The sequence below is a fragment of the Sesamum indicum genome, linkage group LG10 (genome assembly GCF_000512975.1).
Source record: "Sesamum indicum cultivar Zhongzhi No. 13 linkage group LG10, S_indicum_v1.0, whole genome shotgun sequence".
In the NCBI taxonomy this organism is placed as follows: Eukaryota; Viridiplantae; Streptophyta; class Magnoliopsida; order Lamiales; family Pedaliaceae; genus Sesamum; species Sesamum indicum.
Window position 1 is genome coordinate 4,752,627 of NC_026154.1, and position 26,086 is coordinate 4,778,712.

The 26,086-nt window shown below is 33.4% G+C and overlaps 3 protein-coding genes across 6 annotated transcripts in view; 1 reads left to right on the forward strand and 2 right to left on the reverse strand.

Moving 5' to 3' along the window:
- Positions 1,723–7,042, forward strand: LOC105171945 (1-aminocyclopropane-1-carboxylate synthase). Its single transcript, XM_011093223.2, has 4 exons — positions 1,723–1,998; positions 2,096–2,227; positions 2,294–2,454; positions 6,063–7,042. Exons 1-4 carry the CDS (start codon positions 1,834–1,836, stop codon positions 6,946–6,948), a joined length of 1,344 nt encoding a protein of 447 aa, XP_011091525.1. The 5' UTR covers positions 1,723–1,833; the 3' UTR covers positions 6,949–7,042.
- Positions 9,260–16,689, reverse strand: LOC105171947 (60S ribosomal protein L5). The gene is made up of 9 exons (XM_011093224.2): positions 16,569–16,689; positions 13,369–13,438; positions 13,176–13,267; positions 12,812–12,938; positions 12,547–12,626; positions 12,344–12,460; positions 10,366–10,500; positions 10,079–10,248; positions 9,260–9,633 (listed from the first exon to the last, which is right to left on the reverse strand). The coding sequence occupies exons 1-9, from the start codon at positions 16,620–16,622 to the stop codon at positions 9,519–9,521; spliced, it is 960 nt and encodes a 319-aa protein (XP_011091526.1). The 5' UTR covers positions 16,623–16,689; the 3' UTR covers positions 9,260–9,518.
- The window catches only part of LOC105171948 (probable phosphoinositide phosphatase SAC9), a 19,990-nt gene continuing 11,822 nt past the window's right edge, over positions 17,919–26,086 (reverse strand). For 3 of the 4 annotated variants that reach the window (XM_011093225.2, XM_020697388.1, XM_020697387.1), the window contains 5 exons: positions 23,844–24,683; positions 22,467–22,664; positions 21,013–21,468; positions 20,641–20,868; positions 17,919–18,627 (listed from right to left, as the gene is read on the reverse strand). In XM_011093225.2, the coding sequence (XP_011091527.1) occupies positions 18,346–18,627; positions 20,641–20,868; positions 21,013–21,468; positions 22,467–22,664; positions 23,844–24,683 (2,004 nt within the window). In that variant the 3' untranslated portion in view covers positions 17,919–18,345. The remainder of the gene's footprint in view (positions 18,628–20,640; positions 20,869–21,012; positions 21,469–22,466; positions 22,665–23,843; positions 24,684–26,086) is intronic. The other variant, XM_011093226.2, reaches the window with a different exon arrangement.

Here is a 26,086-nt window from a genome sequence, read left to right on the forward strand (position 1 = left end):
GCCTTTTTCCGACAAAATTTACAAAGTACAGCGACTAAATGATCAAAATTACAAAAAATTAAAAAGTTGCAGGAGTTATTTGCTACCCTAAAAAGGTAAAAGACTGAAATGCTAAAATACAAAAGATATAGAAAAAAAAGTGCATTTAATCCTTACAACTACTCTCCCTAAGCCCTAAGGGGATATTAGTGTAATATACTTTAAAAGGTGTTTGTATAAATTTTTACCATTGAATAAAATATATGTACGTATAATTATAATTATAACCTTAAGGAATGGTATATCTGTAATTTTATAAAAAATAGAGGATATTTATTTATTTTGTCCCAACATAACTTACCATATTATTTAACAATTAATTGAAATATATAATCAATCATATAAAATTATTAGAATAAAATTACTAGCAATTGCCCTGACACATAATTAATATTTAGGAACACGTTCTTAAAACTGTTTTTGCAATAGTGTTAGGAACAATTGTTCTTATTTAGGAACACGTACTTAAAACCGTATTAGCAATGATTTTAGGAACGATCATCCTTAATTTGGAACACGTATTAAAAATAGTTTTAGCAATGGCATTAGAAACTATTTATTTAGATTTGTAACATTTTTTACAATTACTAAAACTATTCCTAATTTTTTATTTTATAATAAAATTTGTATAAATTATGTCATATAAAATAAATTATATAAAAATATAATAAATAATTATATATATGTAATAAATTTTAATAAATAATTTAATTTATAAATTTCAATAAAATTTAATATATAATTAAATTATTTTAATTACTTTTTAATTAATATATTTATCAATTTAATTAATTGAATAAATATGAAATTATAAAATGTAATAAACAATAATTTAAAAAATATATATTATTATAAAATATTATCCAATCCTCTACATCAGACGGATGGCATATGGATCCCTCCTCCGTCTGATGGTTGGCATGCCACGTCATAGGAAACTTTGGAACGATCTTTGGAACGGGTACTGAAACACATGTATAGATGTTAAAAGTTAGCTGTTATTTTACATTTTGAGACGGCCATTGGACCGAATTTAGGAATGACTATTTTGACTGCTGACTTATAGTCATTGTACTTTATTTGGAACAATTGTAGTAATACAATATTAATAAAACAACACAACCCTTCCAACTTGTACTAGATTTTGGAACGGTAATTGTAACATATTCCGTCTTAAGTAAACTCATAATTAGGAACGAATTTTTGCATAATTGCTTATGTGCATACTCAAACCATTCCAAATTATACCTCATTTTGGAATACATTTACTAATTGTCATATTTTGGACATCAATTGTCACACATATAAGAAGGTCGTTGCAAGATCGTCCCTAATTCCGATAACGTATTTCAAATATAATTCCAACCATTTACCGTTACTAGGATGGAACGACCTTTGTAACTGTTAATTTTGAACACATGTTGGCACTATTTGGCCGCTCTAAAAAATATAACCCATAAAAAATGGAGATCATGACGTCATCTACCAAATTTCGTTTGTAACGTATTCCAATACCCGTTTCAATATAAAATGAGTTTTGGAACGATTGTCTGATCCGTGCCAAATTCCACCCTTTTTTTTTTTTTGTAGTGTAATACATCAACCCAAGATATGTATATATATTAGAATTAATACAAGTTGACATTTGAGTCCATACTAGCCATATGCACATATTATATAGTTCCATTCCCCAATTTTCTTTATAAATATCCACTCTTCATTCTTTTCCATGCACACCATTGATCAAAAAACTTCACACACACAGACACACAGACACTAGCTAGGGAGGCAACAATGGAATTTAGGTATGAAAACAGCCAAGTTTTGTCCAAGATAGCCAACACCTATCATGGTGAAAACTCTCCTTATTTTAGTGTGAAGCAAGTTTATGATAGTGATCCCTTCCATCCCACCAAAAACCCTAATGGGATTATACAAATGGCTGTTGCTGAAAACAAGGTTCATTAATTTCCCCGGCCCCATTTTCTTTTTTTAAAATTAATTATATACAAATCCAATTAAATCGATCATATTGATGAATTTTGGTTGTTTGCAGCTTTCTTACGAATTGATTGCAGAATGGATCAAGAAAAATCCGGGAGCATCAGTATGCAGCCCTGAAGGAGCTGATGAGTTCAAGAACATTGCAGCCTTCCAAGACTTTCATGGCTTGCCTGAATTTAGAGATGTAAGAAGTTATAATTATGAGTTCATGTGGTGTTTGTAATAATGAAATAATGTGTGAATGGTGCAGGCTGTGGCCAAGATTATGAAGAAAGTGAGAGGTGGAAAGGTGAATTTCGATCCGGATCGAATAGTAATGGCGGGAGGAGTCAGAGGAGCTATGGAGATGGTAATGTTCTGCTTGGCTGATCCTGGTGATGCATTTTTGGTACCCTCACCTTGGTACCCTGGGTAGGTTCAAATATCTTTTGATCATTCTCCATTTTGGGAAATCTTGGAAAAAAAAAAATGACTATTGGCTATAATTTTAATAGTTGTAAATTAAAAATCATGGTAAATAAATTTTATTGACTATTTGCTACGGTTATTTTGTTCTCACATCGAACAACCGTTGCATTATCATAGTCAATGACTATTTGCTGCTACTATTTTGTTTCTAATCATGGCAACTAGCTAGCTATAGTCAAATATTGCATTTTTTGTAGTGAAAATTCTATTTAATATCAGGTTTAGCCAAATCTAAAATAATTATGTATGATATACATGTTATGTTTTTTGTCTATAATTCAAAAAGACTGATCAATGACATAACAAATATATGATATACATATAGTATGATTGATAAATATCCTTTTGGAACTCCGACAAATAAAATAAAATAATTATAAATAATATCTTTTTTATCTTTCCATTTAAATAATTCAATTAAAATTAATATTAACTTGACTTAAATAATTGGTTCTCCAGAATATCCAACGCAATACTTATCCTCCAAAGTTTTAATTTTATTAAATTAAAAACCATCCATGATAAAACAGAAAACCATAGTCGATTTTAACTACATGAAAAAAAAAAATCGAAGAAAATCTATTTCTTTGAATATTTTGGAGAATAATTATATTAATAATCATCATTTTTAAAAAATAAATAAACTAAAAGATGTTTAAAATTCAAAGTCCAAAAATTAAGTTTTATAAATTTTTTACTATAAATAAATTAATATAGTTAAAAAGTTAATTTTAAATTTGAATATCAATAAATAAAAATTTATAATTTAGGAAATTAAGGGTGACCTTGTTCAAACATAAAGTAAAATTTAATGACTGGATTTTTTATTTTTTGAATGACAATAATGGATTTTTGGAATGAAAAATTATTTTGATGGATTTTAAGACATAAAAATTTAGTTAAGGGGGTTTTATTCATTGCAGGTATTCTTTTTTTTTTTTTTTTTTTAAGTGAAATCGATGAACTATTCTTTTATTTTTTTATATACAACAACTACCGAGAACTATAAAATCATAAACATTAAATCATCAATATCCTATAACTATATATAATCAACACTTAGTATTAAAATAAAACAACACCTACTAATAAAAATAAAATAGTATCCCGTAAATTGATTGAATTCAAACTCATGACTTTAGAGTCATAAAATTTCAATTTCATTAATTGAGTAAGACCTGATGAGCTATTAGTATATTTTAACACCCACTTCTTGATCGACAAATCAATAATTCATATGTTATTTGACCGAAATCAATCGGTCCAATTTGACATTTAGTAAAATGTATATATAAATATATTGATATATATAATAAAAACTAAAAATAATGAAAAACATGTAATAAAATGTCATGTGCCGGGTATATAAAATATGTACTTAAATCTAGTTTTATAATACATATATACACACACACACATAATTCTATTTTTATATCTATTATATATAGGAATTAATATTAAATAATATATATATATATACAGATACATATATCTATCTCACCAGCAACCCCAGCCCATATCTTCTACTTCCGAACCCCACCCATCCCTGAGCCAAGCCCATGCAGCCAGACCTCCGATGTTCTTGTATGTATTATATTATTTTTTATATTGTATATAATTATAATGTATTTATACTTTTATATTCTATACCTGTTCATATATCTTTACATATGTATTAATAAAAATTTATATATTTTATATTTTAATATTGCATATTTTTTTATATATTGTTATTAAAAAAATTATATATCTTTGTAATTTGTATATAATATATCGGGATAATTACACTTAGACCCTTTTCATAAAAAAAATTAAAATTGCATCACCCTCTAAAAATTCTCTATTTGCAATTGTATTCCTTATCTTATTTAGGGGTGTAAACGAGTCGAGCTCGACATTTTTTGATGAACTCGACCTCGAGCTCGATTTTGAGTTTTTTGGCTTGAGCTCAAACAGTTCGAGCTTGAGCTCGAGCTCGACTCCTATATGATGAACTCAAGCTCGACCTGACAAGTTCGAGCTCAAGCTGATTTATTATTATTATTATTATTATTATTATTATTATTATTATTATTATTATTATTATATTAAATCATGAGAATCACCAATTTTTTACATAAATTTATAAGTAATAAAATAGATTGCATAATGTATACTATGTTATAAATATACCAAAATGCAGTATGAAATTTTAATTTATCGTTATAAATATAAACTACTGATTAGTTTAGTAGTAATATAATTAGTAAAATATACCAAAAATATCATAATGAACAATTTAAAATTATATAAATGTATCCATTATCTGGAATAATGCAATTGAAATACATAAAAATATTTTATAGTTGAGCTTAATATATGTTCACTATTATCTTACATTGTTGAACAATATGGGTTAATTGGGCTACCAAAATTCACATCAAACCGTTAGATATGATCAAACTTACAGAAAAATCATTTGGTAAGTTTTAGACTTATTGGACATATGAATATCGAGATATCGTACTCGAAACATAAGAGTAATCGGTGTATCGTTGAATTAAACCATGTGATTTTAAATTATACCGTCTGATATAATGTAATGGATATAGTCTTATATATATTTAAATTTGGTATGAATTGAGTGTCCAAATTTTAAAATATCGTAATTGTTGATTAAACTTTTTGATCTTATTATATATATATATAATAAAATAATAATTAAAATAATTAAAATTATTCAACCATTATTATTATTATTATTATCATTATTTTTTAGATTAATTCATAGGAATCACTAAATTTCGACATAAATTTATAAGTAATAAAATAGATTGCATAATACATAGTATGTATCTTGATATAAATATAAAATTCAGAAATAGATAAAAAAAAAATCATAAGTGAATTACTTGTCAATTTAAAAAAAATATAACACACTACAAATATATATTAAAATATAACATAAAGTTTTATATGTTTCATATTAAATAATAATTTTAATTATAAAAAATATTATAATTTACTAAGTTGTTAATTAAATTTATTTTTGTATAAACATTAAACGTATAAATAAAAGTACCGCAATTTATTATTATTCAAAATAAAATATATGATATTGATTAATAATTATAATATATGGTCAATTTTTAGTATAAAATTGATAAAGTATTGATTTCCCCTAATCTTAGGGTTTAAATTGAAAATGCTAAAGTCAATAAAAATTTACTTAAGTTTTCAATTTTAACCTCATTCAATATTCCATATAATTTATTGATACAAATACCTTAATAATATTTTTATACTTCTAGATGGATAAATGTAATATAGATAAATTCAATGTATAATCGTAATAAAATATTATTATCGCATTATTATCATTCCATAAAAAATAGTCATTGATGGACTAAAAAAAAAAAAACTAACCATATGTCGAATAATTTATACAAAACATTGAATTATGACGAGTAAAATTAAAATTTATATATATTTATACTAAAATTAGTATTTTTCATCTAAATTCTAACCAAAATGTATCAAATAATCATATTTTGGCATTGGATTGTCGACAGATTTGATAGGTTCTTGAAATGGAGGACTGGTGTGCAACTATTCCCAGTTGTGTGCGAAAGTTCAAACAATTTCCAGGTTACACGAGAAGCCCTAGAAGAGGCATATGATAATGCCCGAAAATCAAACATCAGAGTGAATGGTCTCGTCATTACAAACCCTTCAAACCCATTAGGCACCACTGTGGATAGAGACACACTGAGAACCCTCGTCACCTTCATCAATGACAAGCAAATCCACTTTCTATGCGACGAAGTGTACGCCGCCACCGTCTTCCGCTCCCCAGAATTCGTAAGCGTCTCGGAGATAATTGAAGAGGTGGAATGCAATCGCAATCTAATTCACCTACTCTACGGTTTGGCTAAAGACTTGGGGCTTTCAGGGTTCAGAGTCGGCATAGTGTACTCATACAACGACACGGTCATGAATCTCTGTCGCAAAATGTCGATGGTGTGCTTAGTGTCGTCCCAAACGCAGTACTTCATAGCCTCAATGCTGTCTGACGAAGAATTCATTGACGAGTTCTTGTCAGAGAGCGCGGCCAGGCTGGGGAGGAGGCACGACACCTTCATAAAAGGACTGGAAAAAGCTGGCATCAAATGCTTGGAAAGCAATAGTGCGGTGTATTGTTGGATGGACTTGAGGAACCTGCTGAAAGAGGCTACATTTGAAGCTGAAACGAGCTTGTGGAAGACGATAGTCAATGTTTATAAGCTGAATGTGTTGCCAGGATCAACGTTTCACTGCACCGAGCCCGGCTGGTTTAGAATTAGCTTTGCAAGTATGGATGACGAGACATTGCAGGTTGCTCTTGAAAGAATTCAAATATTTGCCAGTGAAACTTTGAACGGCCATAACTTCATCAGCAATACGTGCAACGGAAAATGAAGTGAGCGAGGGCGACGATCGACTATCTGAAGCAGACATGCAAAAATAAAATTGTGATGATAGACTAATGGAAACTCCTCCTCTTGGCCTATGATTTGCTCTCATTGTTTTAATTTTTTCAACTTTGTGTATTCATTTATTCTCTTTTCCCAATCGTTTTGTACCCTTTTGGATTAAGATCTTTTGTGTTTGGAAAGCAATTTTTATGGATTTAACTTTGCTATCATGATAAACTATCGGTTCACTGTATAAATAGATACTTGTTCTGAACATCGGAATCAGGAAAAATAAATAATTCCGGAAAAAATTAACTTACTATAATAAAAAATAGCAAAAATGAAATTTTGGTCCACAAATGTGAGGGTGGTTTTGGCCCACGAAATCTTACTTTGGTCAGAATGTTTAAAAGTCCCCTATTTTTAGATGCCTTTGGTCCACCAACATAAGGGTGATGACAGTTTCAAATTGGGTCAATTCGAAATTTGTAATAAATAATTATAATTAATAAAAAATGGCAATTTGATCTAGTAATTAATCTTAATTTGGTCGAAAAATTAAAAATTCCCAATTTCTAGGAACTGTTTAATTAGTTAGGAAACGGCAAAATTACACATGGCCCCATAGGTTAGAGGAGTCAACACATTTAGTCCCACTTTTTTTTATATTGCATAGTTAGTCCCAAAATTGAGAATTTGTGATACATTTGGTCCCAAGTGATGTTTTTTACAAAAAAAGTAATGGTACACGTAACGTGTGTGCGCACGTATCCAGTAGCAAGATTTTTAATTTGATTCAATTGTAAAATATATCGACGTGTGTATCTAGAGAATAGTCGCTTCAAAGCGAATTCTCCCTAGATACATCTATTGAATAAAATTTGGAATTTCTTTCGAATATATGAATTGTGCTACAGATTCAAAACCTATTTTTATCTTAAACAAAAAAGACGAAAAAAAATCCAATAGATTTAAAACTTCTTTTTTGGTAAATCAATTGCAAAATGTTTTTTGTAGAATGCCCAATATCTCTTGATTGCGCTACGAACCAAAGCAACCTTGTCCTGTCATGGAAGAATATAGAGATTCGCTTTTGGAGGGAAGCATGGGACTAAATGTGTCGACCCCCTAAACTGTTGGACCAAAAGTATAATTTTACCTATTTGAATGGTATGTGTAGGCATGCAAAATTTACCAATTATATATTGATATGTGCAATACATTTTTTCATCAATTTGAATTATTTTAAAAATAAAATATTAATTGATGGATAAAATTAAATATTGTGATGTATGCAAATGAAATATTCAAGGCAATTTAAATTTTTTTTTTGCCAACAAAGAAAGCAAATATCAATATTTTGGTAATTTTATATCATATTTTATGATTAAAGAAACAAATCATAAAGGGTCAATCATATCACGCCACATCATCAAATAAATATGGCAAAGTCTTCCACCCTACAACCATAAATAGGAGTGTTTCACCACTCAACAGACACAACTAATAACACATAGAATTGAAGAAACAATTGAATACAGAAGCAAGAGAGCATTCAAGAATTCCTAAATCCTCTCAAATAAAAATCACAAGAAATCCACAGCGTTCAAAGAAAAGTCAAGGAGTTTGTCGCAAAAATCACTCAAAATCAACATTTGATTCGAGAAAAAATCGAAAGACCCTAGAATTAACGTTGTCAAATATACAAATTCAACTTGGTGGAAGATCAAAGAATCAAATCTATCAAGAAATATTCAAATCCAAATCAAATATTCCCAAATTCCAGCGTTCAATTCGAGAATAAGTAAAAAAAACCCTAGATAAAAGTTATTGAAGATCCAAGACGACATTGAAGGAGATCAAACTTTCAAGTTCTACCTTCGAAGTTGTCGAAATCAAAGATCGTGCTTTTGAAAAGAAGAATCAAGGGATTACTTTGAATTCAGAGATTTTTAACCCCTCATATTTCAATTAATAAATCTCATTTGTCCATATTATTTCTTATCTTGTAATTCATTTTTGCAAACACAAAATTTGTGTAAACAGTATGTCTGGCTGCATTTTCTTTAGGAAGATGATTGTACATCAGGTAGATATTTTAGCAAGACGGAGCTCCTCGAAGGTTTAATGCTGCATCGAAGAGCTTGGTGTTAAGTAGCAGTTTGCAATCTTGACTTGCACAAATTTAGTTTCTTTAGGTAGATTTTAATAAATGGAAATTAATACATACAATATTTGTTCGTTTAGAATTTCTTCTATGTGTGTGTGTGCGCGCGCGCGTGTGTGTAGGAAAAAGCAACGAGTGAGGAGAATGATGATAAAACATTTCCGCATCTGCTAAAATCTAAAGCCTCAAGGGAGGTCCTTGTGGCTATCTGATAATATAATTGGATTTTGCCATGAAAATGAAGATTCAATCACTTGTCTAACTAAATCAGCAACCCAAACTACAAAAATGGTGAAATGGGGGGACAGGAACTCCCAACATTAACAATAATAGTTGTCGCTGGGAGTGCAGGAAGCAGTATGTATCTCAATAGAGAAGAACTTTGCAGTGCCGTACCCCTGAGACAATCACTCGTCATCCTCATCATCGTCTTCATCAGCACCAGCAGCAGCGTTAAGAGCATTTAATCGTTCGATCAATTTGGCCTTCCTCTCTTCATACGTAAGCTTCTTCAAGTTGTACCTAAGGCATCAAACAAATGAAAAATGATTAAAACTGGCAAAAGAATCCAGAATAATCACCCAATTTATGTGCACAATGCTTGAGTTTGTGAGACTTCTCATTTTCTAGGACAACACCCATTCTATGGTTCATGCCAGACAGACTAGGCTGCTTAGAAGGTCCTGCTACAATCACAATCAATCAATTTGAGAAATGGATTCACATGGAATCCACATGAGACTTGAAGTATTGGAACAAAATTATCCATGGGATGGATTCACGTGAAATCCATCATACATGAATGCTTGTGTGATTCTGCAAGATGCAAGGTGTTTCGCCTCCATAGAATTATATCTCAGGCTAGGAGTAAGTATAACTACCATATCGTGTCGAAGCTACACCCTAAACCTACCAAATAAAAGGATGACTATTTCAACTTTTACAAGGAACTGGACAGTTTCCTCACCTCTTATGCTCCTTGGGCGGCTGCTTTTCGGATTTCTTAGCAGTTGGGTCTGCACGGATGGCGGCATGGACTTTCTTATACAGTTCCTCAAGGTTGTCTGCCTCAAGTCCTTTCTTGACATACTTACTGAAGTGTGATTGATACTTCTCTGGTTCATCTTCCATCAGATTCTAAAAGAATTATGCAAAAATGGAGAGTTAGCAAAGACCAAGTCAAACCATAACTTCTTTTTCGCAGCAAATATCCTTCATAACTACAAGGCAAGACTCCGGAGATATGAGTATTACCGTCATATATGATGCAACATGGCCCCCATAAATGTACTTCCTGTGAACCTCAGCGTCAAGCTGTTTAGAGTCCTTTGAGAATCCAGCAAACCTCTTGTCACTGTGAGGAATATCTAACCCACCATCTAGTGCCCCCTAAAATTAGAAGCCAGAACAGTACACTCAACATACACATATGCAGCTTGCAAATACTTGCGACAGGATGTTTCAAATAACTAGAAATCCAAAATAATTTGAATGGATAATGCAAGAAGGAACTAGTTTGCCAAATAATTTAGATGGCCTTACTAACATCAACGCAGGTCATTTACAGCCATAATAAGACATTCGCGAATTTTGGCAGGGAATGCAAGGAAACAGCTCCTACAGAATATGATTCTTGGAAGGGATAATTACACCATTCCTCCCCTGACCCATGTGATTTTGAAAATTACATCTAGAACCCCTAAGCTTTGGTTACACATAACAAATAGGTCCCTCTGTTAGTCACAATTCACCAAATTTGTTGATATTAATAAAAAAAATGGATAAAAATCAATACCTTTCTGATTTATTGCAAGTCAAACAAATCTTTTCTGACTAAACTACATTTAATTTTGACTAATGGTAGGACTTATTTGTTTAATAGAAGTAAACCACGAGAGTACTAGATGTAATTTTCCAAACCACAGGACTCTACTTGTAATTACACCAAACCTCAGGAGAGCCCAGTGTAATTATCCCTTCTTAGAATATAGCACATTGCCAATTTTAAGCCAGACATAAATTTAGGATCATCATGGATTAAACAATAAATTAAAATGCATAGGAGGTTAACTCTGCTAAACTAAGAAATGAAATCCCGTTACAAATGGAAATTTCGAAAAGAAACAATATGGTAGTGAACCACAAAAATAGTGGAGAATTAGCAGCAATGAAGACATAGAAGTACCTATAAGTGAAGTTTTCTGTGGCAGAAACAACCCCCAAGTTCATCTCTCCACATAGCATAGTTGTTAAAAGTGCACAACGCGTCACAGCTGAAAGGTGCCCTGGAGCCATAGCGCACGGCGAGGGGCGCGCCTTTCTAAAGCTCGATACACATTTGCATATATAAATTATATATTCATACAATAATATCTTTAACATCAGTACTATACAAGTTATTAAATATAAATACTAGAAATTATATTTATCATTATATCATAAAAAAATTCTTTTCTATTTTTCTTTTATATTTATCAATTACTTTCTTTATAAAAATAAGTTAGAAGGTTTAGAAAACCCTACACTTTTATGCTTCTGTCTTTTAAATTTATAATTCCTTTTTTCTTTTCTTTTTTCCTTTTTTTTTTCCTTTTCTCCTTTCAAATGGAAAAAAGAAAGAGAGAGAGAAGAGCTCTCTAAAACCCTAGTTATAAGCCTACGCCGCTGCCGGAACCCTAGCACCAGCGCGCCCTTCGCCACCCTCCACCACTGTTTTCTTTCGAAGCTTGCAGAAGGTGCGCCTTTCCGCCGCCATGGTGAACCCCAGCGCCATGGCGAGCGCTTTTTTGCACTTTTAACAACTATGCAATATAGCTAACCGCATTTCTAAGCATTGACCTCTCTAAGTTCGGCAATATCCCGAATCATGTAAAAACATATTTCAAAGGGAAAATATAGTAGAAGTCCCCTTATCATCTCAGCTGTATGCATCATTCATACATCAAATGTAAAACCCAAATGTTTCAAGAGCTTGTTGACCACTTGATTACTAAATTCTCTAAACCTCAATAGAATAGTACATAGGCCATCACTCAAAATTAAAAGCTCTGAGAATATCAACCATAAATTTTGATGCTACAGGTGAAAAAGTGTACAAAAGCATTGCCAAAAATATATGGCAAGATTGTAGAATATATCCTCTTCCAGAAGACATAATTCCCTGTTGTAAAAAAACAGACCTTGCCAAGGTATGTAAAAAAACATGCAAAACAACAACTTGATGGTTAAATACCTTCAGAGCACCAAAAACACGATTCCCTGTTGTTGTTCTAAGAAGACCAACATCAAGTAAAGCTCGGAATGGCCTTCGGCTATCAGCTGGTTCAACTGAGTAATCCTCTCCAGTAGCCTAACATGGAGATCCCAGTAAATTCATGCCAAGAGATTACCAACAACTGCTAAAATGATAAATGCAGTAACTTGCATCTATTATACCTCCAGATTTCCTTGATACTCATCATCCATCTCAAGTGTTTTCAAGACACGGCGAGCGAGAAGAAGCCCAGTACAGTAAGCTGGTCAAGGAAATGTCATTAATACCCACCCTTGCAAAACCTCCTGGTATGAGACCCTCGTAGTAACATCAGCACAAAGTGGAAGGAGGTAGTTTCCTATTGTTTTTCATTTTCTGTTTATATATATATATATACACATGTACATATATATTTATATATATTTGGGAGGTGGGTTGAAAAGTCACCTGCAGCATAATTTGTCAGACCAACTTCAAGTCCATAGCGAGGCAACTCATGAGCATATGCTGCAGCTAAAACCACATCTCCAGCAATAGTAGCAGATAAAATTTGTGCAATAATATCCTTGTTGGTCTATAACAAGATTAAGGTTCGCATCTCAAATAGTAACATAGTAATAGCACTTGATCTTCTTCAAATAGTTAGGATGCTTTCATCTACAGTATGATCCAAACAGATAGAACTTATTGTTAATAGAGATAGAACAGCAATTAATGACCATAGTTTTGCACAATATTTTGCTTGGCATAGATAAAGAAGCAATCGCCAAGAAAAGCAATAAAAATAGGCATTAACAAGTATTAAGGATACAAATCGCACAACAAATCGATATTTAGGAGTGTTGTACTTGTTCTTGTCCTGGTTAATTAGGCGAATCCTAGCCCTATAATCGGTCTTCCCAGCTGGATAATGATAGAAGAACACAATGAATTACCATAAATCATCACATCAAAAGACAAAATAATTGAGTTCATGAAATGGACAATAAACTGAGGAACACTACCTCTCCTTCTCTTGAATTTGACCTGAAACCTCTTGAAGTATGCCTTTGTCTTCTGTGCTTTGACAAAGGCCTGAAAAGAACAGAATTCCTCACAACTAGTAAATACAAAATCGATTTATAAGTAATATGAGTAGAAACAAAAACGGCCTATGGTTAAGTATTGAAACCTATAACCGGCACATGACACAAACACAGGCATGCATGGGGCTACATTAATCAATATACCATACAAGGATATGAAACACAAACTGCAATCCACCAAAGAATTAATACTTAAAGTATAACAGCAAAGGTGTTTCTTTGGAGACAACTGAAAACAAAGTTACAGAAGAAACCATTATATAAGAATCAAAGTTGAGCTTATAATGCTAAAACAATATAGTTCTGCACCTATTATTTCCTCAAAATAAATCAATGATAATACCCACAGTTAAGGGTGGCAGACAAGTCGAGCCAGCTAGATTTTGAGCTCAAGCTCAATGTTCTCTGTTCATAAGCTCGCAAGCTTTTTCCAATTTTTTTTAATTTTTTTATATATTTTTTTATTTTTAAAATTTTTATATAGTTAATTTCCATATTCAGTGCTTTATCAATTTTATACTCAAAATTGACCATATATTATAATAATTAATCAGTATCATACATTTTAATTGTAGATAATAATAATCTATGGTACTTTTATTTATATATTTTTTAATCTTTATACAAAAACAAGCTTAATCAACAATATAGTAAGTTTTAATATTTTTTTAAATAATTATTTAATATGACAAATATAAATTTTATCTTATACTTTTTTAAATTGACAAGTCCTAACAATTAACTTATAATTTTTTATATCTTTTTTGTGAGTTTTATATTTATATCAAGACAAGTAGTATGCAATCTATTTTATACTTATAAATTTATGTCCAAATTTGGTGATTCTCATGAATTAATCTAAAGATCATAATAATAATAATAATAATAATGATGATTGAACAATTTTACTTATTTTTATTGTAATTTTATTATATATACAATGAGATCAATTACTATTTTGTACCTTGGTTTAAAAAATTCGTCTCTTAATTTTTTATTGTTTTTGTATATAATGAGAACAAGCTGCTTAATCAACAATCTATTTGTGAGTTTTATATTTATATCAAGATACATAGTATACGATCTATTTTGTTACTTGTAAATTTATGTCAAATTTAGATAATTCCATGAATTAATCTAAAGATCATAATGATGCTAATAACAATGATGATGGTTGAACAATTTTAATTATTTTTATTGCATACGACTTTACACTGGTTCTATTCTTGATGACTTCTCCGAATGAAGGAAAATGTCAGTGAGAAAGGGCCTGAGTCAATCAGTTGTAGGTCAATCCATCCAGGAAAACCTCAGGTCCCGCGGATCCTGATTGGTTCTTGCACATGCTTGCTTTCCAACATGACCTTCTTCCGATGGCAAATGAAGCCAATCTTCTTGCTTTTTTTAAAAAAAGAACCAAAGTGTTATCCCCTCGGGAAGTACGGTTAGAAGAAGATTATAGCTCAGACTCAGAAAGAGAATCCGCTGTGAAGTATTAAGCTTATTTTACTATATACATAATGAGATCAATCACTATTTTGTAGTTTGATTTAAGAAATTCTTCTCTTTTTTTTTGTATATAATAAGATCAACAACTTTTAAAAAATAATTTATGTTTATTTTTTTAATTAATATTAATAACTATACAAAATTATATGCAAGTATTTTGACAATTTGTACCTTATGTTTAATATTTTTATAATTAATATAATAATCTTTAATATTATATATTTAATATAATTTTATTAAAAAAAATATACAATCCAATTTTTGCACTGCCTTTTCACTTTCCTCAATATTCACCTTCAGTCCTTCACTGTCCCCTTCCTTCTTCTTTCTCATCCCCGTCTTTTCTTTTTCCCCAATTTTTACACTACCATTGCCACCACTATCAGAATCTGGCTTTTCTTGGATGATGATTCCACTTTGAAGGAGGAGAGACAGAGCTTGGATGGTTGCCAAGGCAGAGCTCCATTGCCACCGGTTGAAGGATTTCATCCCGATTTCCCTTGGAAGAGTGTCTTCTCTTTTCTTTCTCGTTTCTTCCAACTCGTATCTTTTTTCTTTCTCCCCAATCAGTATCACTTTTTTTGTTTTCTCTCCAATTCCCAAATCTAAATCCTAAAATGCAAAACCCTGGCCTTAAACCAACAATTGCAAGCTCCAATCCATCTACCACCAGCAACGAGGAAGGCGATTGTTGTTGTGCCGGCCAAGCAAGAAGCTCAAACAGGTTTGCCATTACATCTCATAGTCTGTCTCACAGTGGGCTGCACCTATGAGGAGAAAATGGTTCTTTATTTTTTTTTTTGTGTTGTTCGAGTCTTTTGGATTTTCTGGGTTGGTTTGGTGCTTCAAGAAATGATAATGGCTATGAACTAATTTGGGATGTGAAGGGGAGACTGTGTACGGTGGGGTCGAACTAAACTTTGCTGAGCTCGAGCTCATTATCTGTCATTCGAGCTCGAGCTCAAACCATAAGAGCTCGTCAAGATGGAGCCATGAAAAATAAAATCTCAAGCTCAAGCCAACCAAAATGGTCAAGCTCGGCTCGAACTCGTCAACGCCCCTACCCACAGTTATTACTTCCTCCAAATGCAAATCAAACAAGACAAGCAAACATCAAAATCCAATGCGTTTTTTTCCATTGGATTATGATAAAGCAACAGATTATAACCAAACACAACCAAATTAGACTTCCTATCCGTACAAACTAAACTAGCTTCCAAATGAAGACGATTCTTTCAAAAACAACTTCAGTGATTAAATTCTTTCAACTAAAAAGCTGCACACAAAATGTTTCCAAAAATCTCCTTCAGTTTTGCTTATTTTTTCTTAATTTCAGTGTTAAATGCAATGTACTACTTTCAGAAAAATAAAGATTGACTACTCAACCAAAAACAAAAAACAAAAAAACAACGCATAAACAAATACTAATCTAAACAAAATTCCACTAGCTTACAACATTTTCTACGTAGGCAACCAACAGTATGAATAGCAAAGCTCCAAAGCCAAACACACAAGAACATTACGGATCATAATGATACAACCGAAAAGAAAAAGAAACACAATTTCATAGAAATAGACAAAATTTATAAAACCGTTATCAGGGCACTCACCATTGTCCAAGCGAGACTGAATCCGCGTCCAACCCAAGAGAGAGAAAGTGACATTCAGACAGAGGAACACATATAAATAAACCCTAGAAACTGAATTGGCGCTGCATCAAATTACGAAAACACCCTTCAGGATGTATGGTTTGTGCTGGAAATTACACTTTTTTTTCTCCTGAAATTTGATGTAATTACACTTAAAATTTTTATGGTGTCAGAAATTACACATAGTACTCCTAAAATTTATTTTTATCTAACAAATAAGTCCCTCTATTTGTCAAAATTCATTGAATTTGCTGATATTAACAAAAAGAACTCAATGAAATTTGATATTTACCCTCAATTGATTGATTACTGACTTACTGCAAGTCAAACAATCTTTTTTGGATTAAACTACCCTTAACAGTAAAGATATACCTCCTCACTTGCATTAACGCGCGAAAATGTGCGAGGGTAATTTGGTTATAAAAGAATTAATTGATATGCAATAAGTTTGTAATAAGTCAATCAGGAATTAATATAAAATTTTATCTAATTTTTTTTTATTAATATCAGCAAATTTGGTGATTTTTAACTAATGAAGAACTTACATGATAGATGAAAGCAAACTTTAAGTATATTAGATAAAATTTCTTAAATCACAAAAGATTTGTGTATAATTACTCCAAATTTCAGGAGTAGGAAGAGATAACTAACAAAAGGCGTGGTAGTTTCAAGAGGTGAAATGTCGTTAGTCCCTAATGGCATCTGCAATTCCAGTGTAATAAGACAGGATTACTTGTCAGATTTGGTATAGAACCTGGCACTTGGTTACTGTAAAAAATATGTCACAGGTTTGAGCCATAAGAAACGTTAAAGAAAGTATGTCACAGGTTTGTCCCAAGATAAAGTGGAAGAATCGACTTTGATCCTCCTTTAAGAACGGAGAAAACCGAAAATGGTGTAGAACCAACCGAAACTGAATTTTTATAACTTAAAATTTTGGTATGATATGATATTAAATACTTAAGTAAATTGATCACAATTGTTAAATGTTTTTTTCTGGGTTTTCCACAGCTGTATTATGGTTAACTATTTTTTTTATCAAAGAAAATCATAGTTATGTTAGTTATTATTCTTTTATTTCGGTAAGCAAGTATATAAATCAATATATAAAGAAGAGGTGCTCTCTTTTTTTGGTGTTTTCTTTATATATTTAATTTATTTTTTCAAAATATTTATAAAAATTGCACACTGGTTTGCACATATTACGAAGTATAAATTAACAATGAATATAAAATAAATCAATACTCGGTACGATCAGTTAAATTAAACAAAAAAATACCTAAATTGCTTAAAAATTGAAACCAAACTGTGAACCAAATTTATCAGTTTTCTATTTCTGCATGCCAAAATATGACCACCCATGCAAATTTCAAATGTTGAAAGTAAGATATAGACCAGTAACTCAACGTTGCAAAGAGGAGAAATGCCTAAAAAAATAGAGAGCAGCAAGACACGGAATCGAAAGCCCTCGTAGCGTCCTATTCCATTGGTACGAGACCGCCAAGTAAAATGCAGGCAGAACTCGAACCAAAAGAACGACGCGCATTTGGTCGTTTACAGTGTTACATCAACAATTACATACACAACTCAAGAACACAACCAAGAGAATCATAAGTTCCTAATTTACAAAAGAACGGCAGCATCATCATCAACGTTATGTTTGAATAACCAAAGGTAGATAATAGACCGTAAGCAATCATTCAATAATCGATGCATCAGAGAAGTTTCATGCATCTGATCAAACAGCCGAAAGACTGGCCCATTTGCCCAGTTCGTAGGGGTCGGCGTAATAGTACAACTTAATTCTGTTTGCCAAAGACAAACCTGCAGCCCATGGATGGGTTCGATATTCTGAATCATCTTGTTCTGCTGGGTCATCCGAGAATGCGGCAATGTCTCCCAGCAGCCGGAATGTTACACGACGAGTGTTTATTTGTCGAGGGAAATCAAAGTACATGGGCGTTCCAGGCTTGACTTCTGGTAGGCGATACTCAGCGACAGTGACCATGTTATGGGACTCCTGTGGGAGGAACATGATGACTTTATTATTATAAGTCATAAAATAAATCACTGAGACGTGTGAAAGAATGAGAAGCTAAGCTACATCTTTTATACTAATCGTGGCGTTTCTCACCTCTAATTTTCCCTTTTCTAGCTTAGTTTTATTACAAGCCATCAAAGTAGCATGAGATGAATGCAAGAGGTATTAACCTGCCATAAACCCTAGTCGTTTAAATGTTGGCCCAAATTAACTCATCAGATGTTGTTGAGAAGAAAGCAACAAGGAGAGTGGGACTGCCTTTGGAAGAGTATTCTAGACACCTGCTACGAGTTTTGAATAGACATGCCCTAACAGTGGTCATTTCCTTCCTGCAGTATGATGAATCCTTAATGGAGTCCTAGGTCTCCCTTCCTAGATCTAGTCTTCATTTTCTTTCTAGAGTTTTTATGAATCTCTAACACAGTGTTTGGATTGATAGATTTGAAGGTAAGTTTTAAATACTTCAGAATAAAACCTTTGGATTTGTTTGGACAATTTCATATTACAAAAGATTTCAAATTCTTCAACTTTCCATTTATAAACCAACTACTCTTAAGGACAATGGCCCCAACTTTAGCAACTAGTTCCCCAATTTTTTGCATCATTTCCTAGCTCACTGTAACTTGAGTGAGTCTAGACAAATGTCTTTTCCATGTCTCCACCCCAAATTATTCTCATACCACAATTCCAGCCGAGTTCTTAGATCTTTCTTCATAACACCATCAATCCTGATATTTAATTCTGTATCAACTTTTGTATTTAAATACTGCAATTCTCTTCCAGAAGCTATCACCATGGCATCAGTCACCATTCCCTTTCTCAACTCATCCTTGTCCATCTGGGTCCAAACAAAATCTTCATACTAACATATACAAACCAAGTAAAAATTAGAGCTGGCAACAATTTCTTGGATCTGAGCAGTACATACACCCATAATATCCTAAATCTTCAGTGAACTATTTCTCGAGGATATGACAGGGAATCGCTAACCTTGTTGTTTTAATCATCGCAATCAACATTCCCCTGAGGCCCATCCCCATCCCAATCCCATATTTCTATTTCAACAAAAATGACACTAACATTTTTATATATTATTATCGCACCTGCCAAATGGAGCTACATTATTGTGTTGTAGGAACCGGGACTAACATCATAAGATGGGCGTACAACCTAGATTAGAGCTTATAAAGTGGGTTTCGAAGATTTACTCACAGCACAGATATGCTTTACCACATGATAGCTAACAATTTTTTTCAATTTGTCACATGATTTTGTTTAGAATTTTGTTGTGGCTGATCAGATTAAGCCTCCGAGCAAACCCATTTTTGCAAATACAAGTATTACGATTATTAGTCCTACGATTAGAATAAATAAACAATACTAAATGTAATTAGTCATATCATATCTGAGTAGGTGTAAACAGTATAACAAAAGTGAATAAAAAACAGATGAGGGCATATCATTATTTACTTTCTCTTTTTCTCTAGCTCGAGGGGAGGAGGGGGATAAAAGTTAAGTAAAAGAACTACCAAATGGCAGAAACGGAATAACTGCAGAAATTAGCAATCTTCGAAATCATGATCAGCTATTCTATGGCATATACAAGATAAAGGTCAATATTTATGTATATCAAACTTCTACTCTATCTTCAGCAGCCATAACCTATCATCAGCGTGAAATTAAAACTATGAATGGCTTAAGTTAGCTGAAGGAGCGCCTTGCGCTGTGCACCATGGCTTTGGAGCACCTTCGCGCCATGATGTGCCATGCGCTTTTAACAAATATGAATTAGGCACAAAAGATTAACTTTCTAAGTCCCCGGATTTGGCCCAATCTTGGGACTTATGCCCTGGCGCATAATCATATTTTCTGAAAAGATGGGGAAGTTTTGAACTTGTGTTGTGTCAAACCCCAATAAAACTTAAGCTAGTTATTTTATGACATTACTATAAGACAGTGTTAGCAGGACAACAGGATATATGTTTGCAGTACCTGAAGAGCAGAAACTTGAATATACAACACAGCGGGAGATGTCAGCCTCTCTTCTAGAAGACAGTTCGTAGCCCCAATATCTATATCTGATGAAGGTGAATGATTAACTCGTTGTTTTATTGCACTGAAACCATCCAGACGGAATCCAGCCAGCATAGGTGAAGCTGGGGACAAAAATTGCTCGAGAACAAGATCATTGTCAATTAACCTTTCAACCTCAATTGGAACCTGAAACATTTAAATGATCTCTCAGCCAATTAATGTAAACCAAATACTGTATAGTAAATATTTGTGATAAACTCCAAAGGAATTTTCTGAGCCAATTAACATAAAAGAAATTCTGCATCGTAAACAGAGGAACTTATGCGTCACCTTGAATCTGTTCAACTGAGGAGCTCTCTCCAACCAGTTTCTTACATTTATGTGGTCAGAAACTTGTGTCGACACCCCTATTTCATTTCTCACAGTTCTCCCAACAACCAGAACTCTTTTAGCATGAATGCATGGTTCGCTATCAAATTCTCCACCAATAGAGGCACGCCGGGTGGGTTGCGCGAAAGGATTTTCATCCAGAGACAACAGATGAAAGTCTCTTTCAAAATTGACAGAATTAGACACAAGTCGTGGAAGACGCAAGGTGATCCAAATTATACGGCATCGGACAGGATTCCTGAAGGCAAATTTTACATGTCTAGGTACTTTAACATCTTTAAGTGACTTCTCTGGGCCACAAAGCTCGGACGAAGACGTTATCAGAGACTGCATATCCCATTTCCCTGTACATGATCTTTCTTCCTTGTCTATTTTATTGCTAGCCCAAATTTGTACCTGTATATACAGCAGAAAGACACATTAAAAAAGCAAAATTCTGCTAGGTAATAAAACTGACCTCAGAATACAGTTGTAAGACATTATCTTTGGCAGTCAAAAGATACTTTCATATTAAACCCAGCAGTAAATGCACGAGTATAAGTAAAAGAAAAAAAGTATGTAGAGAGAGAATGGAACGTACAGCATACTTGTGCGTGTATGCTGTATGTGTATGATGATATTACTTCATAAAGCTTACTTGTGTGTGTAAGGGAAAAGTATGTAGAAAGAGAAGGGAAAGTCTTTTGACATTCAGTAGCAATATCCAAGGACCACCATCTAATAGTTTATGGCTCGATCAGATCGAACAGTTGACAAACAGAAAAGTAACAAATCACAAAACTAATCAAAACAATTTTCTTTTCCATTTTTCTGTTAGAAACCGACCTCTACCTCCAGGCAGAAGAACATTGTATTTGGGAATTGCAGATAATTTTATAGCACGGAACAATAAAGGCCTAGACCCTAGTTGTGCTAAAAATCCACTTCTTTTTCCTCCAATGTGCATTGGATTTCTTCCTTGTTCCCACTCTAGATAAAGTACAAGGCTTTCAATCATTTCATACACTTTTCCCCTTCTCTGGCTAGGATTCACACGTTACACATAACGCAAAAATGTGTTATTTCACATGACAATAGCAATACAAATATCATTTCTAATAGGACTAAGGATTTATTACATTGGTATTACATATTATATTACTAGGGCAAAAGTATCTACTAAAGAGAGAGGAGTTACAATAGCAACACACAAAATTGTGCATGAAAGGAATTATCATTTCATGCGAGAATCCAATTAAAAGTTTGCACATAATATACGTGGCAGATACTGTAATCTTGAAAGGACCATTCTGCGGAAACATTTGGTTCTAAAAGTAAATTTGACATCCAATCATTAAGTAATGAATCTATAACTGTTAATTAACAGGTAAAAAGTCCGCAGCAAGGGTACTTACAGTAGGAGCATCGGACATTGAATAGCCACATGGACTAACCAGAAGGACAACACCAGAGACATCAGAAATATCGCCGAGGACAATGACAAACTCCACTGAAGAAACACTAGGGGGAGCTCTCCAATATGACTCTTCTGATCCACAATTGAAAGGAGTAACCAACGACAATAAGGGCGCCGAACCAGCTGCTGTCTCAACCTATATAACATAAAGCCACAACTAACCTCCAGATAGTAAAAGCAGTCGAATTGGAAATACATCAAACCACTAACACATCTACACATTTTACATATAGCTAATTGATCTTGATGACATAACTGATAGAAAAGGCCTATTTTCTTTCCCAAGTGCAACATTGGGATAACCTTAGTAGCCACTCATGTAAAGGATACTCTTTGGGGTTTAGGACCACTGGTGAACATTATGTGATTAGGTGGTCTAGACCTAGGAACTACATCCATGGACAACTTAGGTTTTGGCTATTGTTGTCAGTATTCAGTGAAGAAGTGATCTTGAGTGATGCACCTATCATGAGTAAAGTATTTTGAAACTAAAATGCCTCTTTCATATTTAAAAATCCATTGATGGGATGATCACTATTAGTCAAATAACCTCACCAATCTTGAGTGTATTACCACCCTTCTTAATTTGCTTTTAAATACCTTTCCTTTTGGGGTAAACCACATAACATAAGTTTCATACCTAATATTCCTAATACAACAGAACATTTACAGCTCATAAGTTCATAGAGAAGGTTGAATCATCGAATTAGTGAATGAACCATTGAAATGGGAAGAAAGGACTAGGACAACACAGCTGTGCGTAAGATGAAGGGGAGAGCTCTAAAACAAATTCCAAGTGCAGAAACAGGACTTAAGCTTACAGAAGTAAGAAGAGAATAATACTAGATAAGCAAAAGGGAGTTGGAAAACCTTTGGGAGCCAAGACAAAGGAAGTCGCTCCCTCCGTCCCAAATTTATAGATCCTATTTCCTTTACAGGGCGACCCAGAATAAGGCTCTATTTCCTAACACTGGAACCTTTTGTCAAACATAACTTCTCACTTCAAGTAATGATGTAAAATCACTAACTCTAGACCACTACTTTTAGAGATAATAATGTAAACATATGCTAAACCTACTCTTTCAACTCTCACCTAGAACTCTGTGGCAAGTCAAAGAGGATACGTTATTATGAAAGGAAAGAGTAACTAGGTTTCTTTGTTCAGCCTTTAGAAACTAATTTGTAGGAATGGATTTGGCGCAAAAAGGATTATTAACTTTTTATCAGAAAATTGAGAGGAGATCAAATTTGAAGTATTTGAGATTATGAAGACACCCATATGAGAATGAGAATACGAAAATGATAATCATATTACCGGGTGTAGAAAGCTGGCAAATGGAAACTCTGCAAGTGATTCCTCCCCATCTGTTAACTTCTCTAAGATCTTAGAAGCTCCTTCACTGCTTAGAAAGTCATCTCTTTCCGGAATCAAGTTTCTTGACGACAATCCAAACACATTGTTGAGGGCTTTCTGTGCAGCATAATCCACCCGATTTCTTCTTCTTTGACTAATCAAGACCCTGATGTAGTCCAACATCAATGCATCAAGGACAACTTCATCACAGCATAGTTTACAGATAATCCCATCAAGTGTCGGCGAGCGATTTGAAGATGCATCAGCTGAATATCCATGGGCAGATCCTCCCTGGCTAGTTACACCATTGTAGCTTGAATTCACCTTTGTATTATAGGATGCAAGCAATAGAGCTCCTTTCCCTGCAGAACAAACTTTGCAAACCCTTCTTCCGCATTCAGAACAGACGAAAATGGATTCTGAAGCCGGGGAAGATGATGAAGTCAAGGATGCACCAGCAGCTGGCCCAGTCTCAGCACGAACTTGGCATGCAGCACCTGAACACTTCTTTCCGATTTCAGTAACATTCCAGAAATCAACAGAACTTTCATCAGATAGTCCAAGCCCAATTGAAGAAGTAACTTTATCTTCTAATGAAGCCTGCCCTAGCAAGGCCAGGGTGCTTGCCACCCTGTATAAGCTTCCCATGTATGAATCCTCAAGCAACAAATTTGGGTTTATACTGGCAGGATCTACGCCTAATGACAAGAGGGCCCTATCCCTGTCAGCAGCAGAAAGATTCAGCCGAAGACGTTCTATTTCAAGCTTCACAGCTTCCATGAAATCTAATCTTCTTTCCTGCTAATTAATAGAAAGAAAGGAAGAAGGTTACATCAAGTTGGTCAATGAAGCAGGTGCCACAAAAGTCATGGTGACAATTCAAATTGGTACTTCCACAGTATTCTCAGAGACAATCAGCATGCATGGTTGTATTATATGACCATGCTTGCAGAACAAGGAACTTATAGAAGTACCAGCATTCATGTTAACCCAAGTTACAGGCATAACTAATCATGTAAAACATCATTTAAGCAGTTAGCTATGAGGGAGCCAGACTAAGAAAGTATCACACAGTTAGAGCTGCTGAAGTACAGTTGAATCAAGACCACTGAATCTAAATGGAAAGTGAACACTTTGACAAGATGAAGTTTCTTTTCTCAAATTTCACAAGAACCTTGCAAAAGAAGAGTTGTTGCAACAGAAAACGCAGAACAGTTTATAAATAACACACATGTAAATACTTGGTAAATGACCAACAAAATGCGTCCACATGAGTGTGTTTTCATTCTTGGAAGGGAAAGGTACCACGAGCTACACTAAGTGAAAAGTTTCTTTTGACCAATAAATCATATGAATTAGAAACATCAATGTACCACCTAGAACAAGTAAAGATCAATTAAGCAACTATTCACCCTAACTGTCAAAGCTTCAGCAGCAAATCTGTACATCCGTAATCTTGAATCGACTAAACTCAACTATCATTTTAAATTTTCAGTCTAATTGATCTTATACCAATTTGATGTAGGAGAAATACAAGCTAGCAAAGGATTGTGATGGAAATTCACACAACTTTATATCTTCATGCCATATGGGTAAAGTTCATTAAATGCTCATGAGTTTCCAGCAACAATCAACTAATACAGCAATCTCAATCTAGCCCAACCATAATATCAAACTGACACAAAGAGGAGCTGGAGACATGCCTACACACACCACGCTAAAGTGGTTTAATGGACTTAACAATGTTAAAGGAATGCTCCTCCCTCAAAGCATTAGTTGGCAACCCAAGCACAGGTTGGGGTGGGGATGGTCCATGAATTGCATGATATACTTCAATCCTCCTCATGTGGCACCTACACAGTATTTGATAACGTGCCATGGCTTTGCATATCATATGCACCAAAGAAAGGGTTTGTATAAGAGCAAATTTCAATACAGTGATCAGTAACATCTATCATTTAATCAGGAGTTCGGAACAGGAACAGCAACTCGATGTCTTCTGTAAGCAGAAAATGCATGGGAGTTACTCACTTCTGTTCCCCGTACATCTTGATCAATTGAATGAAGGAAAAACCACAAAAAACAGCCTGTTTAAATGATAACAGATTCAAGGGAGGCAGCAGCTACATTTTGATAACTTAATACTATAATCGATCTAAATATTAAAAATGTCTTCATGTGACAAGAATCTTAAAAAAACTAAA